Source organism: Erpetoichthys calabaricus, chromosome 1 (assembly GCF_900747795.2).
Source record: "Erpetoichthys calabaricus chromosome 1, fErpCal1.3, whole genome shotgun sequence".
NCBI classification, from domain to species: domain Eukaryota; kingdom Metazoa; phylum Chordata; class Cladistia; order Polypteriformes; family Polypteridae; genus Erpetoichthys; species Erpetoichthys calabaricus.
This window is the reverse complement of record NC_041394.2, coordinates 31,638,527-31,656,688: the sequence shown is the minus strand read 5'-3', so window position 1 is coordinate 31,656,688 and position 18,162 is coordinate 31,638,527. Positions and strand designations below refer to the sequence as shown.

Below are 18,162 nucleotides of genomic sequence, written 5' to 3'. Positions count from 1 at the left end.
AGCAAACCCCCGTAAACAGAGTACTGAAGGCTTTTTGAGGTTATGGAAACTTATTTATAGGTGGGTTATTTTTAATAAACTGGCAAATCTGTAATACATCATACACCGCAAACCAAACTTCTCTTCTCCACCACATAACATGCTGTAACTTCATTAAACACTAAATTCTTTTCAATGCATGAAATGAGTTGGCCTAACATGTTTTTACTGGATGCTGTTATTTTACTGATGCTAACTGTTTATTGGTTTGTGCTTCTGACAGCATTTTTGATGGTTTAATGATTGGCCAAGTTTTTTATAGTGTGAATTTCAATTTATGGTAAAACCTTAATTTTTATTCTAATGTATTGCAAACAGACATTTATTTACTGTATAATAAGAGGAGGAGGAGGTTAGGAGCATGCACTGATCCAGTGTGGTGTCACACCCACCACACGACAAACTTCCTCAGGATCCCAAATTAGGACCCAAACACAGCCGCACAACGGGTGACACCGCAGTACCACACTAATTGAAGCTGTGTATTATACAGTCCATATACAGCTTCATAAAGCTATACCGTACACTGTAAAAAATGGTGAAAGTAAAATACCTTTTCTGAAAACATGGAAATTTACTCGATGTTCTACTGAAAATTAGCCGTATATCTTAAACAATACATTTCATTATTTTTTACAGCCAAATTCTGTAAAATCAATATTTTTCTACCTTCAAAATATGCTACATACCGTTTACTGCTACATTACAATTAGACTGAAAAAAATCGCTGTAAATTTTAGTGTGAAACTGTTAAATAGCAAAGGTAAAACAACTATAAAACGTAAAACAGTGATGCTCTGTTTCAGTAACACGGAAGTTACAATATTTGCATACGGACACGCCCCCTTTTTCATATTGTTCCTGGTGAAACCTTTGAACAAGTGGGAAAAAAAACTTAAAACATAATTAGCAGATTTATTTTTCCCCGCGTTCTGATGGTTATTTGAAGTTATAGAAGCGGATTTATGGTGGGTTGTATTTGATATGCTGGCACACCTGTTAGGACACCATAGACCACAAAAGCAAACTTTTTTTCTCCACCAGACAATGTGCCATAAGTTACTTAAATCTTGAAATAAATCTTAAATCTAACCCTATCCCAATGTATATAATTAAATGATACATGTTTGCTATTGCTTGTTATTTAACTGATGCAAACTGTGCATCGATGTTTGATCCTGGCAGCATTTTCTAATGGTTTATTGATTGGCATATTTATTACAGTGCGTGAATATCAGGTTATGGTAAATGTTCACTTCCATTGGAATGTGTTGTAAAGAAAAAAGTTATTTACTAGTCATACTCTATACCTAAAAATATCGTCACATTTTTACTGTAAAATTCTGGCAACCACAGCTGCCAGCACTTTACTGTAAATTTAACATTTTTTTTTACCTAAAAATATTGTCATCGGTATTTTTAACCACAGCTGCCAGTTTTTTTTACTGCAAATATTACAATTAATTTTTTTAAAGTGGTGTGAAAATTCAAAATGTGACACCCAGGCATACCGTACCTCTTTTAAAACTTGCACAGTGGAACTAGGCAATGTAGGTCTTCCACTTTTGCTAGATACCAGGGCCACAGTGTCTGTTAAATCTAAAGAGTAAGCCGCTTTTCCTGGATCTCCAGCTGTCTGCTCCAGACACCACTCTCTGTGGCTATGCCAGCTCTAGGATTGACATTGTGGGTTCAGCTGAGCAGTCACCCGCCATGGTGCCAACCTCTAGGGCCTGGATCTCTAATAGTCTTGGTTTTACCATTTATCTGTGCAGAGGAGAGATGCTGTGTATACTGGGGAAAGGATGCAAAGGATATAGCTGCCAAGCAAGAGGAAAACAGGAAGGCCTCAGAGGTTTATGGATGTGGCGAGAGTGGACATACAGGTGATGGGGGTAACAGAACAGGATGCACAGGACAAAGATATGGATGAAGATGACCCGCTGTGGTGACCCCTAATGGGAGCAGCCGAAAGTAGAAGTGGTACAGTGGTAGTGCTGCTGCTTTCTAGTAAAGAGATTGTGGGTTCACTTCCTGGGTCCTCCCTGTATGGAGAGCACTTTGCATTTTTATAGCACTTCTCTTAGTACTCAAAGAATTATTGACACTAATGGATCTGTATTTAACGTTTGCTCCCCTTGGCAACAAAAGTGGCCATCACTTTTTAATGGACTTGGCTTTTTCTCTACCTTTCATCATCAGCCTTTGTTAGATCCCACCGTACATCCTGTCATCCAGCCACCACATCCATTATACTGGCTTTCTGTGCTGGAGGATCTGTTGAGATGGAATGCCTCCTAGAGGCTGAAATTATAGAACCTAGTAATGCTGCCCCATGGATTTCTAATTTGGTTGTTGCAAAAAAATAAATAAAAATTCAGGGTAACTACAAGTCTGTGTTGATCTAAGGGCAGTTAACAAGGTAGTCATTCCTGCCAGACACCCTCTGCCAACACAGGAGCTAACTACACAATTTTGTGGGTCTCATGTCTTTACAAATTTAAATCTCCGTCAGGGAGATCTGAAGGTGCCGCTCCACCCCAGCAGTTGAGATCTGACTGCATGTCACTCACATTGGGGTTTTCGGATATACAGGGCTATTCAAAATGAAATACAGTTTGTTTGAAATCTGCTCTAAGACAGAAACACATTCCACACATCACCGGACAAAGTTTGGTCCTGTGGTCCTTGAGGTTGCATGCACTGAACATGAACACCATGTGTAGTGCAACAAACATCAAAACGGTAGACTATTTCTTGCCACACACACACACAACTGGTCTTTAGTTACTGAATCCACAGCTTCCTCAATTTTATGTCGCAAATCTAGAAGATTAGCAGGCACAGGTGGAACCTTCCAACCCATCATCATGGAATGGTGGTCATTCAGGTAAAGCCATACCTTCATGTTACCTGAACACCACCAAATCTATTGTCCTGGAATGAAGAGGTGGACAACAAAATCTTGCTCATCATCTATGACCTCCCAGGTCTCCACACCTTACCCCCTGCAATTTTTATCTATTCGGGTATATCAAAGAAAGTGTTTGTTCCACCTATGCCTATTTTCACGTTAACCACCATTAATAATGCATGGCAAAAATTAAAGAAAAATAAAAATGACAGTATAAGAGCATGATGCAAATTTTCCATAGTGATTACACAAAAACTTGATGATTATGTTAGTTTATTTGTAAAATATTAAAAACCCAGAACATTACTTTAAAAATCAGGGAGACTGAAGTCAGCAGCCTGCACCCAAACAGTGTGGCCAAAGCCTTGCGTTTGCTCTTCACCAGCAGTCCAGTGGAGCTCCGGGTAGGAGGCATGCAGGTCCAGCGGACCTCGGCAACCTTCTCGCTGAGCGACTTTCTTCAGGGGCAGCACCACTTCCCGTAAGTAGCAAAAGAAAGGTAAACAGACACACCGTCGGAAATCAGACAACGGAGCAAATGGAAAGCCATTAGAGAGCTGGAGGTTGTATATGTACAAAAGGATGGAGAGAGAAGAGTGGTGACAAAAATTATTAGGCAACAAATGGGGTGGGGGACACACACAAAAACAAATGACACTTTAAATGACAATCCTAAATAACCCCACTATTCAAAAACAGGCAAAGAAAAAAAATCCACATATTAAAGCCATCCTGAAAAACACTTTTGCATAATAAAGGTGCCACTAAAAAGACAAAGCACTGCTGGTGCTAAATAAGGTATTAATATTTTGTCTGCAAAAAGCAAAAAAAAATCCTTTATAATAAAATTAGCCTATATTATTTTAACATGGGCACCATAATTTCTACAGAGGCTAAAGCTTTGTTCCTACAATTTGTCAAGCAGAGGCAATGAAGGCATTTGCAAAGCAAGCATTAGCAGAAACACTGCACCTCAGAGGTTAGTCTGCATCCACTCCATTTGCAGACAGAGACTCCAGAGCTCAGTTACAAACAAATACTCCTTCCCTTGGAACAAATCACTTTGTGAATCAAGCCCAAAATCCCATCACAGATCCCTTAGGTATGTAACTCCTATTTGTTTTTTGTCATTCACACCCATTTGCAGTTTTATTCACTGTTATGTTTAAACTGCGCAGACAAATTTTTTTTTGTTCAATCTAAAGAAAAACAGCCCACATTCACCTCCTTGAGTGTACAATATCAGACATGCTATTGACAGTATAACAGTACAAAGATGGGCCTTTTGTTTCCTTTACATGGGTAGGCCAGGAGTGTGAATCAAGAAAGAAAGACAGAAAAAGAAACAAGATGGCAGGCTCCAGTCATTGATCACCATGACTAAGCTGAGTCGTTGTGACCATGGGCAGGCAGCAGCTCCTCCTTGTCTTCTTTCACAATGACCTGGTGAGACTTTATTCTCTTCACAGATATCAAGATCAGACCAATCACCAGCAGAACCGTCATAATTGAGAGTACAGCGGCAAGGAAGACGACTGCAGAAGAGAAGGCAAAGAACAAGTTAATAAGAGTGTCCCAGGATTTCAAGAATATTCAGTAATCTTACAGTGCCATTAAAATGCATTTATCCCCTTAGAAATTTTTTTTTTTTTTTTACAGTACTGGCTTTTTTGACACTGCTCAATAGAAAGACTAATAAAGTGAAAACTGATTTCTACAAAGTGGCCTACTGTATATGAATAACACACACAAGACATGAAATACATGATCACAAAAGTATTCACTCCTTCAGTTCAATGTTGGTAGGTGCCTTTGGCAGACATGACAGCCTTGAGCCTGCGTTTACAGGTCTCTATCAGCTTTTCACATCTGAGCCCTGCAGTTTATTCCTCATTCTTATTTTTTGTAAGACAGCCCAAGCTCTTTAAGGTCACATGGAGACGGAGTGAAAGGCCATTTTTCAATGTTCAGCCACAGATTTTCAACTGGACATGGATGTGGATCATGGCTTGGCCAATACAGGACATTAACAATGTTGTTTTGAGGCTGTTCCTGTGTAGCTTTGGCTTTATGCTTAGGGGAAGTCTTGCAGGAAAATTAAACTTCTCCTGAAGCACAGGTTTACTGCAGACTGCAATAGGTTTTCCTCCAATATTTACTCACATTTTGCTGCATTCATTTTCCTCTCTGCCCTCCTAAGCCTTGCAGGGCCCGCTGCAGAGATGCTTCCCCACAGAATGATGTTGCCACCACCATGCTTTATGGTGGGGAGGTGCAGTGATTGTATTACACCAAAAATGGTGTTTAGTTTCGTGGACAAAAGGCTCAATTTTGGACCATGAAGCTGCCTTCCAGCAGACTTGAGTTTCCCCATTTGTCTTCTGGCAAAGTCTGTCCAAGAGGCCCATGTGCATTTTACTTCTTTCATACTCACTTATAAGTCTGATTGGTAACAGTTACTGTCTGTACAGTGGATGAGATATGACAGACTGTGGCTTGTAACACTCCCAGAGTTCTAAGGTCTCTTGATGGCCTCTTTTTCCTATGCATGATCAGTTTTTATGGACTGTCTGCTCTAAGTGGATTATCACCTGTGCAATACTCAGTTTATTAATGACTGACTTAACTTGACTCTGAGGGATATTCAGTGATTTTGAACAAGTGTGTGAAAAGGGATTTAAAAGCACAAGTCAGGGGATCGAGACAGGAAAATCTCAGAGTGTTCTTTGGTCTTCAAAGTGGTAGGTTAGGCTACCATACAGACTTCTTTCCACATGTAGGGGCATATAGGCCACAATCAACAAACACAGACATGCAATCTCCTTTAACTATTTCTGTGAATTCTAATTGGGTGCACCAATTAAAGTGTGTCACATTAAAGGGTCTGAACATTTATGTGATCAATCGTTTTATATTTGATCATTTAGACCACTTTTCACTTTCACATTAAAAAGTCTGTTGATCATTGTGTCAGTAAAGCCAAATGAAATCCAGTCTTTTAATGTTGTATAATAAAAATGTGAAACTTCTAAGGGGATGAGTACTTTATATGCATTCAGTCCTTTACACATAAAATAAGCAATAAACTGAAAACACGATAACTTAAATCCACAAACAAAAACAAAGAACAAGGCAGCTCCAAAACAAAAAAAATCAAAGAGTACACTGTGGAAAAATTAAATCAAACAAGATGGAGACATTCATTTTGGAAAATGACTACTAAAAGATGAGGGGCTTTTAGCCGCGACTGAAATTTTCAAATTGACAAAGCTGGGGGAGGAAAAAAAAAAAACAAAAAAAAATGTACACAGTATGTGACCAGCAATTGTGGTGTAAAACATCAAGATCGTTGACAGAAGGTTTCAGTTGTCCCAGCTTATACGTATTGTGGGGTGGTGATGTTAATGGCATAGTGGGTTAAACCTACTAAGACATTTAAGACCCTTATCTCTCTGCTGCAATCTGGTTGGCTCTTTACAGTACTAAGTTAGTTAAGGGTGCTATATTAACTAAAATGATGCTCAATTCCTGTAACTAGATCGAGCAAGAGACAATTTAATCCTCACAGACTACACACGTGGTGGCCTATGAGAACAGAGTGCATCATGCCCGTCATGAGTATCCAAAATGGCCAGCAGCACAGACCTGTCCACCTACTTTTTTTTTAGTTCAAGCTGATCTATGTGAAGTGCCTGCTCTTAGTGAACAACTGCAATGATGGTGGTAAAAATGGATCAGGAGATGCATATTTTAGAAGCTGTCAGAGCCAATATTTAAATGCCATTACCTAAAAGCAAAGAGCAAAATGACGACAGAAGTCTAAACAAACAGTTTAAAGATGAATGTATGCATTTATTTTTTTAAAAAAAAGCTCTCTCCAGAACCAACAACATGATACAACTGTAAACTGAACAAAGAAACAATTATACAAGTTGTTAAGCAGAAAACTTTACACAGTTCAAGCACAGGACTGAAACAGTGTAAGGTTTTCATCCATAACCTCTGACACTACAAAAGGTTTTAAAGCAAAGCACCGTGAAGTAGCACACAGTACCCCCTTGGGAGGCGGCTCCTAGTAATACTGCCATCTGTCTTAACAGCCAAGTAACTAAATGCTGAAGCTACAGAATGGCAACATGGAGGGCAAAACATTTTATATGTATCCCAAATCAGATCATTACTACAGCACACATGTAGAAACATTCCCTGGAGGTTAGAACTCTCAACAGGAATATTAGGAGACAACAACAATTAAAAAAAGATGCATCAGTGCACAACACACCATAAAAAGAGGAGTAAGGGTGAGTGGTGAAAGGAAAGAAAAATAATTACAATGTTTGACATCTTACCTTTGCTGTAATGAGTTTGAACATTGTGTCCTGGCTGATCGTAATTGTAAGCTGCTGTTTAGAGAGAAAAAAAAAAATTAACACTCTGAACCATTTTCAAATCTAATACTTTAAGGGAAGAGAACTTTTCCCTTCTGAAGGTGCAATACATCTTTTAAAATGAGCAGTTTGTCTAAATCCATAAAATATACTTTTTGTGTAAAATATGTTTACTTATTGCTAACTTTTCACCTCTACTCTAACTTTTTTAAAAAGCATAATTTGGATTAAATATATTAACTATTTCAAAGCATAATATTTTGGAGCAAATCTGGACTGAAAAACTGCTTAGTCCAGAGGTTTAAATCTTTTTGGTAGATCTCGACACACACCACCTTAGTTCAAAAGTTTCAAAACTGGAACAGATCTTGACAAGAAAACTGAAAACCTGCTTTTGGTTCAAACATTCAACACTTCCAGCAGATCTTGATAAGAAAAATGGCTTTAAACCAATTTTTAAACTTAATTTTCATGTTTTCCCAAGCTAACAGCCATATTGTCATAAGCCAATTTCAATATTGTCATTCATTGAGTTCTTAGGAGGGGGCAGTGACCAGCTGCAGCAAAGGTAAGGTCTCCCCCAAGCATTAATTCTATGCATAGAACAGACAGCAAAAAACAGTCAACATATCATATAAGCCTGGAAGATGAAGGACAGGGAGATCAGCTTGAGCTGGTGTGTGTAAAGCTTCTGAAACAAAATATAAAAATCTACCCTGTACTCGCAGGGAGCCAGAGAGAAGCTAACCGGTAAAATAGCATATTTTTTAGTGCCAGTCAAAACTTAAGCAGCAGCATTTTGAATTGTTGGCCAAACAGATGAGTGACAAATACTAATATAGTGGGAAGTCTAAAAATGGGACAAAAACTTAAATCAAAAGACAGAAATCAAACTTCATGATGGGCATAAGTTGGGGAGAAAAAGCCTACTTTTAATTATGGCATTTTTCAGCTTATCAACTTTTAAATCAAAAATGATACCATAGTTTCTAACGTGTGACCAAATGTCTGGAGTTATTGGACCTAGGGTGCATATGATACTATTAATGGAGGTTGGAAGGGCAAAAACAAATCACCTCAGTTTTTGGAACGTTTAATTGAAAATATTAAATGTTGGATGACAAATTTTATTTGAGGAAGCTAAAGCAAACAGCAGAGTATATGTACAATATGATTTCTGTGTAAGGTAGATTTGGGTATCATTTGCGTAACAGTGATAAAAGGGATATTATATACTTGCTTAGAATACTGCAAAGTGGCAAATGGTCCCAAACAGAAAGTAACAGGGGCCGAGTGAAATGAAATAACTGGCGTTGAAAGTCTTGCCCGAGTTAGTTCGTAGACCACTCAAAGGCAGGGCCTCAAATGCCAACCCACTGCTCAAGCTAATCAAAAAAAATGTCATGATACTCCGTTTGAAGGCTGCAATCTGATTCAGCAGATTAATGCAGCACTCCTCCCAGAAGCTCGTAGCAGATCACTTGGCACTCTTCAAGAGAGCATATTCCATACTACAAAATTGTTAGGATCCAGATGGGAGCTTATCAAGACGGATATTTTTGGTGCAACTAGGAAAAAAATTCTACAAGGATTTTGGAAAGATTTTTGGAGATAAACTATTGAAAACAGATGGGACAAGATTATCCTTTTGAGCAGATTTTTGCCTAATGCAGGTTTAAAAAAAAAATTACACTGAACATGGAATTTCTGTAACTTACAACACAGACAGACAATCTAATATTCTGCATTTAGTCCAACCACTTTCTGAACCTGTTCAATCTTAATTAGCATGGTGGGGTCGGGGGTGGGGTATACTATAGAGCACACTTGCACATAATGAAGAAAAAAAAATTAAGGGAAAATCCACACTGTTATGCCGAGAATGTGCAAACTCCACAAAAGCTGTTAAGTAAACTGGACTCAAAGTAGACTGTCCAAGTTGAGGCATCTGCACTCAAGCCTTCTAATACCCTGGAGGACTGAACAAAGCTGCAGATTAACAATGCAATTGAAGTATTTAATAGTCTAATGCAGAGGTCCCCAATCACAGTCCTGAAGGGCCGCAGTGGCTGCAGGTTTTTGTTCTAACCCGGTTTCTTAATTAGAAAGCAATTCTTGCCAATAATTTAATTTCATGGCTTGTTAGTGCTTTAACCCTGCTATGTCAGGTCATTCTCATATCCTAGATTTTCTTCCCCTTTCTAAGGATATCATCCAAATGATTTGAAGTTTAAAATGGATGAGTAATTCTCAGTCCTTCACTTTTTTCTCTTCACTTTCCTTCCAAGTATTTAATTAAACCCAATAGTGCGTGATAAATACACAGTTGTGTAAATGGCAACAAGCTAAATGGAGAAATGCTGGTCTCTTTTGTCGTTTGCATGCTAATTAGGAGCCATTAAAAACCAAGAAAACAGCTGTTTAAGACTAAAATAAGCAATAAGGGTTCAAAATCTTAACGAGTTAGACAACTAAAGTGAAGCAGAAGAAGTGTTACTTGAGCAATAAGTGCTTCTTAAGTAATTGGGTTGGAAAAAAACCTGCAGCCACTGTGGCCCTCCAGGACTGTGATTGAGGACCCCTGGTCTAATGGATAGGATAGAATATATGTTTTCCATCCATCCATCCTCTGCTGCTTATCCGAGATTGGTTCGCGGGGGCAGCAACTTGAGCAGAGATGCCCAGACGTCCCTCTCTCCGGCCACTTCTAGCTCTTCCGGGAGAATCCCGAGGCGTTCCCAGGCCAGCCGGGAGACAGTCCCTCCAGCGTGTCCTGGGTCTTCCCCGGGGCCTCCTCCCGGTTAGACGTGCCCGGAACACCTCACCAGGGAGACGTCCAGGAAGCATCCTGATCAGATGCCCGAGCCACCTAATCTGACACCTCTCGTTGTGGAGGAGCAGCGTCTCTACTCTGAGCAACTCCTGGATGACTGAGCTTCTCACCCTATCTTTAAGGGAAAGCTCAGACACCCTGCGGAGGAAACTCATTTCAGCCACTTGTATTCGCGATCTCCTTTTGGTCACTACCCATAACTCATGACAATAGGCGAGGGTAGGAGCATAGACAGACTGGTAAATTGAGAGCTTTGCCTTACAGCTCAGCTCCTTTTTCACCATGACAGACCAATGCAGAGCCCTCATCACTGCGGATGCCGCATGGATCCACCTTTCGATCTCATGCTCCATTCTTCCCTCACTCATGAACAAGACCCCGAGATATTTGAACTCCTCCACTTGGGGCAGGATCTCGCTCCCAACCCTGAGAGGGCACTCCATGGTCCTCAGCCAGAAAGGGTGGTCTCGGATTTGGAGGTGCCGATTCCCATCCCAGCCACTTCACACTGCTGCAAACCGATCCAGAGAGCTGAAGATCACAGCCTGATGAAGCAAACAGGACATCATCATCATCTGCAAAAAGCAGTGACCCAATTCTGAGCCCACCAAACTGGACCCCCTCAACACCCTGGCTGCACCTAGAAATTCTGTCCATAAAAGTTATGAGCAGAATCGGTGACAAAGGGAAGCCTTGGCGGAGTCCAACTCTCACTGGAAACTGGTTCGACTTACTGCTGGCAATGCGGACCAAGCTCCGACACCAGTTGTACAGGGACCGAACAGCCCTTATCAGTGGGTCTGGTACCCCATACTCCGAGTACCCCCCACAGGATTCCCCGAGGGACACGGTCGAATGCCTTTTCCAAGTCCACAAAACACATGGACTGGTTGGGCAAACTCCCATGCACCCTTCAGGACCCTGCTAAGGGTGTAGAATTGGTCCACTGTTCTGTGACCAGGACGAAAACCACACTGTTCCTCTTGAATCCAAGATTCGACTATCTGACGGACCCGCGAATAGACTTTTCCAGGGAAGGAGTGTGATCCCTCTGTAGTTGGAGCACACCCTCTGGTTCCCCTTCTTAAAGAGGGGGACCACCACCCCGGTCTGCCAATCCAGAGGCATTGTCCCCGATGTCCATGCAATGTTGCAGAGACGTGTCAACCAAGACAGTCCTACAACATCCAGAGCCTTGAGGAACTCCAGGCGTATCTCCTCCACCCCTTGGGCCCTGCCACCAAGGAGTTTTTTGACCACCTCTGTGAGCTCAGTCCCAGAGATGGGGGAGCCCACCTCCAAGTCCCTCGAGACTGCTTCTTCATTGGAAGGCATGCTAATGGGATTGAGGAGGTCTCCAAAGTAACACCCCCCCGCCCCACAACGTCCCAAGTCGAGGTCAGCAGCGCACCATCCCCACCATAGTGTTGACACTGCACTGCTTCCCCCTCCTGAGACGCTGGATTGTAGACCAGAATCTCCTTGAAGTCGTCCGAAAGTTCTCCATGGTCTCCCCAAACTCCTTCCATGCCCGAGTTTTTGCCTCAGCAACCACCGAAGCCACATCCAATTGGCCTGCCGGTACCTATCAGCTGCCTCCAGAGTCCCACAGGACAAAAAGGTGCTGTAGGACTCCTTCAGCTTGACGGCATCCCTCACCGCCGGTGTCCACCAACTGGTTTGGGGATTGCTGCCACGACAGGTACCGACCACCTTACGGCCACAGCTCCGGTCAGCCGCCTCAACAATAGAGACATGGAACATGGCGCATTCGGACTCCATGTCCCCCCACCTCCCTCGGAACGTGGTTGAAGTTCTGCCGGAGGTGGGAGTTGAAGCTACTTCGGACAGGTGACTCTGCCAGACGTTCCCAGCAGACCCTCACAATACGTTTGGGCCTACCAGGCCTGACTGGCATCCTCCCCCACCATCGAAGCCAAGTGGTGATCAGTTGACAGCTCCGCCCCTCTCTTCACTCGAGTGTCCAAGACACGTGGCCGCAAGTCCGACGACATGACCACAAATTCGATCAACGAACTGAGGCCTAGGGTGTCCTGGTGCCAAGCGCACATATGAACACCCCTATGCTTGAACATGGTGTTCGTTATGGACAATCCGTGACGAGCACAGAAGTTCAATAACAAAACACCGCTCGGGTTCAGATCGGGGGGGGGTGGCCATTCCTCCCAATCACCAGGTCTCACTGTCATTGCCCACATGAGCATTGAAGTCCCCCAGCAGAACGAGGGCGTCCCCAGAAGGTATGCCCTCTAGCACCCCCCCTCCAGGGACTCCAAAATGTTGGGTACTCCAGACTGCTGTTCGGCGCATACGCGCAAACAGTTAGGACCCGTCCCCCCACCCAAAGGCGGAGGGAGGCTACCCTCTTGTCCACCGGGGTAAACCCCAATGAACAGGCTCCAAGTCAGGGGGCAAGAAGTATGCCCACACTCACTCGGCGCCTCTCACTGGGGGCAACTCCAGAGTGGTAGAGAGTCCAGACCCTCTCAAGGAGATTGGTTCCAGAGTCCAAGCTGTGTGTCGAGGTGAGCCCGACTATAGCCAGAACCTCTCAACCTCACGCACTAATTCAGGCTCCTTCCTCTTCAAAAAGGAGACATTCCACGTCCCAAGAGCCAGCTTCTGTAGCCAAGGTTTGGACCGCCAAGGTCCCCGCCTTCGGCCACCACCCAACTTGTACTGCACCCAACCTCCTTGGCCCTTCCCATAGGTGGTGAGCCCATGGGAAGGGGGACCCAAGTTACCTGAATGTTTTACATTCATTTTATATTTACAGGCTGTGGATAAGACCATCATGGCTGCAAGAATTACAATTTTCTTTAACTCCTTTCTGTACATAATTTTCCGTACTGGTCTGGAAACAATGGCCTCCTTTATAATTCAAATCTGAGAACAAACACTTGACATATTAAAGAGATTAATTCAGCCTACAGTGGGATATTAAAGATGTGGGAATTAATCTAAGAAATTAAAAAAAAAAAAAAAAAAAAATAGTACTTTGTACTGTTGTCTGACAGATTACTACATACTGGTGTTCAATCCAAAACCAGTCACTGAACAGAATATCTACATTTTTCAGTTCTACACACACACTCCAAATACAGTATACGAGCCATGAAAACAGCCTAGTTATGATTAGCAGGGGTTGTGAGTGAGTCCCACCTAGTTATGATACAGGAAATGTAGCTCTAACCACCACCACAAAACACCTAACTAGCTCCATTGAATGCCTCATCCCTGACCAAGCATCCACTTTACATCTTTTACTTCTCATTGTCTGCTCACTGAACACTTTGAAATTCAGTTTCACAAGGTCCAAACTATAATTTCATTCCCTACACAAACATGTAGTGTTAGTATCCCATTTAAGTGAAATAGTTGAAAATGGATGTTTGAAAGTTCACAAAAAAATGGAAAATTTTAATCTAATTCCTGCTGTCTGTGCCAAATCATACAATCTAGAAGGATTTAGCAATCTAGAATTAATTTTGAATACATCTTACAGAGCTTTTTTTATCTTTAAACTTTAGAGTACATATATTTAAAAGAAACAACCCACGTATTACAGGTTTAGGACTTTCAGATGTTGCAACTGCAGATTTGGAAATCGCATACAGTTCCAGTGGGCTGAAAGGTGTGCAAACAGTTACAAAATAATTCTCATTTTCAAAACCTCTGGAGAAATCTGGTCAAACCCAGACAGTGTGTCTTCCATGCACCTAGGGCCCATGAAGCATCTGCCTCTCATTTTAAACTCTAAATGTAGACCTGGTTAGAAAATCCCCCAAGCATTTCTTTTGTTCTTTTATTTATAAAGCTCAGGCATTTATTACATGTGCTACTTCCTCCTTGTTCTATTTTTGGTTACTTAAAGGTCATTATGAAAACAATGCGAGTCTCTGGCTGTTGAAGCATTGTTTAGGCCACACCACCTGTAAAAGATGATTGGATGCAAGCCCCATGGATGTCAGTGTACTCTCTATCCACACATGTTGTGTGACAAGTGCATGTCTATTAACCTGCTAATTTTCAAATTATGCCAACACGATAGCTACTACATCTGTCAGGTACCTTTGCGACAATGTTCGCTATGACATTTTCTATAAAGAGGAGGCTATGTATATAGAAGTGTGGACCAAATCTGATAAAGCAAACATTTGTCTAGTATTAAAAACAGTCAAGCACAAACTTCCGTTTCCATTTGGGCTGGCTATATGTCACTCAAAGTGTATAGGTCATTGCAACCAGACAATGTGGGTCTGGTGGGGGTCATTCAGTGTGCATACTTCAACTGCTGAGGCAGAGTAGCACAAACCATCTACCTCTCATGGCAGCTGCACGTCAGGTCTGTGTAAGGCAGTGTTTCTCAACCACTGGATTTTGTCACAGGTTGGGTCACGGGTTACCATTGTTGGTTTATAAGTGGTACACAGTGGGTCACCTGCGCTAGTGTTTCTGAACTGCTGGGTCACAACCCGGGAATTCTGCCCGTTGATCAGGGATTGCTGCCCTTGGTTCACAAGAGGGTCTCTTAAGAAATCAGCTGTATTGTGCAATACGTTTCCTCGTTTCTATGCGAGTTGATTTCACCTAGGGGTTATATGCAAATGCTGCTAATGGGTTGTCAAAGAATTTAAAAAGTTAAAACAGATAGATAGATAGATAGATAGATAGATACTTTATTTGTCAGTCTTTATGGTCATGCATCTATCTAAATAGTGTAAGGCAGGAAGTATAGGCCAGATACATAAGAATTTGCCACATGGAGCAATGCTGATAAAAAAAAGCTTAAAGTGGACACTCCATTAGTCAAAAAACAACATTTATTACTGCAGCTGGTTCTGGCATTTTCTAGAATATGTACTCTCTTGTCCTCCTATTGCCCAAACTGCCTCAACTCTGTCAGACAAATCAGCACGACTATATACTTGACTGGCATTTTGTTTCACCACATTTGGAATGAAAGTCGACACCAGTGAAAATTTCATAGCTAGTCGAGGATGGTTCCATCGATTTAAAAACAATCGTCATAACATACAGATTACTGAAGCATCAAATGGTGATACAGAAGCAGCGGCCGCATTTCCAGCGACACTAAAATTATGTATTTACTTGAAATGTTTTGATTTTGAATGATTTATGAATATAAAAAAAAAAAAAAAAAAAAAAAGATACTAGCAATAAAAAATGTATGTAAAAAAGTACACATTACAAAACAAAAAAATTACAAACTTTCTTCTCTGTCCTATTTCACCTATCCCCAATATTTACGTGTTAAGATGACCTCGTTTAATGCGGTTTCATTTAGCACTGGAATTTCTTGGAAAGTATCCCCCGCGTTAAGCAGGGTATAACTAGTTATTTTCATAACTTTTACATACATACTGCACACCACATCTCAAAGTGTGCTTATATTGTGTTTAGATTTGACATCAGACTCTTAAATGAACACTTTATCCTAGGAATTTATCAGATGCATTAATTTCACAGGTTGACAGTCTTCCTATTGCCATCTAAAAGTAACAAAAATTAAGGATACTATGCAAAAACACCAATGACCAAAAACATTGTTTCCCTATAAATTTAGTAATTCAGCAACTTCTGTTAGAGCTCAGGTTATTTGCAGAGCTGTTTAAATCATTTTCTGAGTCAATCTCAGCCAAGTTTAGATCAGCATTTCTCATTTGGAGCTGTCTGTTTGTGGTGGAGCCACACATTTTTATAATTTGTCTCATAAGCTAGGCCACTAAGTTGCTGGGCCAATAAAAACAGGCAAAAACTCCTCTCCTCTGTAGTTTCCAAGCCAAGGTGGCAAATTGCTAAACTACAGTTGCATGAAGGCTAAAAGGTACTTCATGAATTATTCTGACAAAATGTAATATTTCTACAACTTTACATTTTAGCTATATTCCAAACGTCTTAAGTATTAAAGGGCAAAATGTGTGAAGAACTGGCAACTATTCTATATAGAAATAATTTGATTCACAATTGTTCTTTGAATCAGAACAAGTGGAGACTTTCACTGGTCCTCGGGGAAATGCTGGAGCAAGCTGCCTAATGTATACTGCTCAAAAGAATTAAAGGAACACTTTTTAATCAGAGTATAGCATCAAGTCAATGAAACTTCTGGGCTATTGATCTGGTCAGTTAAGTAGCAGAGGGGCTTGTTAATCAGTTTCAGTGGCTTTGGTGTTAATGAAATTAACAGGTGCACTAGAGGGGCAACAATGAGACAACCCCCAAAACAGGAATGGTTTAATAGGTGGAGGCCACTAACATCTGTTTTTTCCCTTGTTTTGCATTTGGCTACGGTCAGTGTCTCTACTGGTAGCATGAGGCGATACCTGGACCCTTCAGAGGTTGCACAGGTAGTCCAACTTCTCCAGGATGGCACATCAATATGTGCCATTGCCAGAAGGTTTGCTTTGTCTCCCATCATAGTCTCAAGGGTATGGAGGAGATTCCAGGACAGACAGTCTAGGAGAGCTGGACAGGGCTGTAGAAGGTCCTTAACCCATCAGCAGAACCGGTATCTACTCTTTTGGAGAAGGAGGAACAGGATGAGTACTGCCAGAGCCTACAAAATGACCTCCAGCAGGCCACTGGTGTGAATGTGTCTGACCAAACAATCAGAAACAGACAACATGAGGGTGGTCTAAGGGCCCGATGTCCTCTAGTGGGCCCAGTGCTCACTGCCCAGCACCATGGTGCTTGATTGGTATTTGCCATAGAATACCAGAATCGACAGGTCCACCACTTGCACCCTGTGCTTTTCACTGATGAGAGCAGGTTCACCATGAGCACGTGAAAGATGTTAAAGGGTCTGGAAAAGCCATGGACAACGTTATTCTGCCTGTAACATCGTTCAGCATGACCAGTTTGGTGGTGGGTCAGTGATGGTCAGGGGAGGCATATCCATGGAGGGGGACACAGACCTCTACAGGCTAGACAATGGCACCTTGACTGCCATTAGGTATCAGGATGAAATCCTTGGACCCATTGTCAGACCCTATGCTGGTGCAGTGGGTCCTGGGTTCCTCCTGGTACACAACAATGCCCGGCCTCATGTGGCAACAGTATGCTGGCAGTTCCTGAAGGATGAAGGAATTGATACCATTGACTGGCCCCACGCTCGCCGGACCTAAAACCAATAGAACACCTCTGTGACATTGTTTCGGATCATCCGACACCACCAGGTTGCACCTCAGACTGTCCAGAAGCTCAGTGATGCCCTGGTCCAGATCTGAGAGGAGATTCCCCAGGACACCATCTGTCATCTCATTAGGAGCATGCCCAGACATTGTTAGGCATGCATACAAGCACGTGGGGGCCATACAAACTACTGAGAATGATTGAGTTGCTGCAAATGAATTTCAGCAAAATGGACTAGCCTGTCACATCACTTTTTCACTTTGATTTTCGGGGTGTCTTTGAATTCGGCCCTCTGTAAGTTGATAATTTTCATTTCCATCAAACAATGAGGCATCCTTTCATCCCTAACACATTACCCAGTCCATATCAGTATAGATATCCAGCAGGATTTCCTCCCCCCCACCCCCACTGAGATCTGATGTGTTTTCAAAGTGTTCCTTTAAGTTGTTTTTTTTGAGCAGTGTACTTCCAGTACCAGCATAGCAACAGAGTGGTTTATAAAATAAGAAAAAAGGATCCTCCACCTCCTACTGTATTACCACTGGCATTAAAACATGACCTTCTCAAAGCTGCCCTGTTCACTTTAGGATCACAGTAAGGGCACCAGTACATCACAAGACCGTGGTATACATTTAGTTCAAATTGACAGGCTCTTCATCCAACCAGTGTGCCATCTATCCTGTCAGATACACATACTTGGTCACAATTGTAAAATGAGGCAGTCAGGCTAGCCAGTCATTAAAACATGCATTTTAACCAAAAACTTGAACCTTAGCCATGGTCTTTAACCTCCTCACCAAACACTGCCATTTAAT

The 18,162-nt window shown here is 41.9% G+C and overlaps 1 protein-coding gene and 1 long non-coding RNA gene across 5 annotated transcripts in view; both read right to left on the bottom strand.

The window, feature by feature from the left end:
• Positions 1 to 18,162, bottom strand: part of LOC127525901 (uncharacterized) — a 508,475-nt gene that overhangs the window by 159,590 nt on the left and 330,723 nt on the right. The window lies entirely within an intron of this gene.
• Positions 3,776 to 18,162, bottom strand: part of spint2 (serine peptidase inhibitor, Kunitz type, 2) — a 43,144-nt gene continuing 28,757 nt past the window's right edge. For all 4 annotated transcript variants that reach the window (XM_051918890.1, XM_028797344.2, XM_028797345.2 and 1 more), the window contains 2 exons: positions 7,303 to 7,356; positions 3,776 to 4,488 (listed from right to left, as the gene is read on the bottom strand). In XM_051918890.1, the coding sequence (XP_051774850.1) occupies positions 4,334 to 4,488; positions 7,303 to 7,356 (209 nt within the window). In that variant the 3' untranslated portion in view covers positions 3,776 to 4,333. The remainder of the gene's footprint in view (positions 4,489 to 7,302; positions 7,357 to 18,162) is intronic.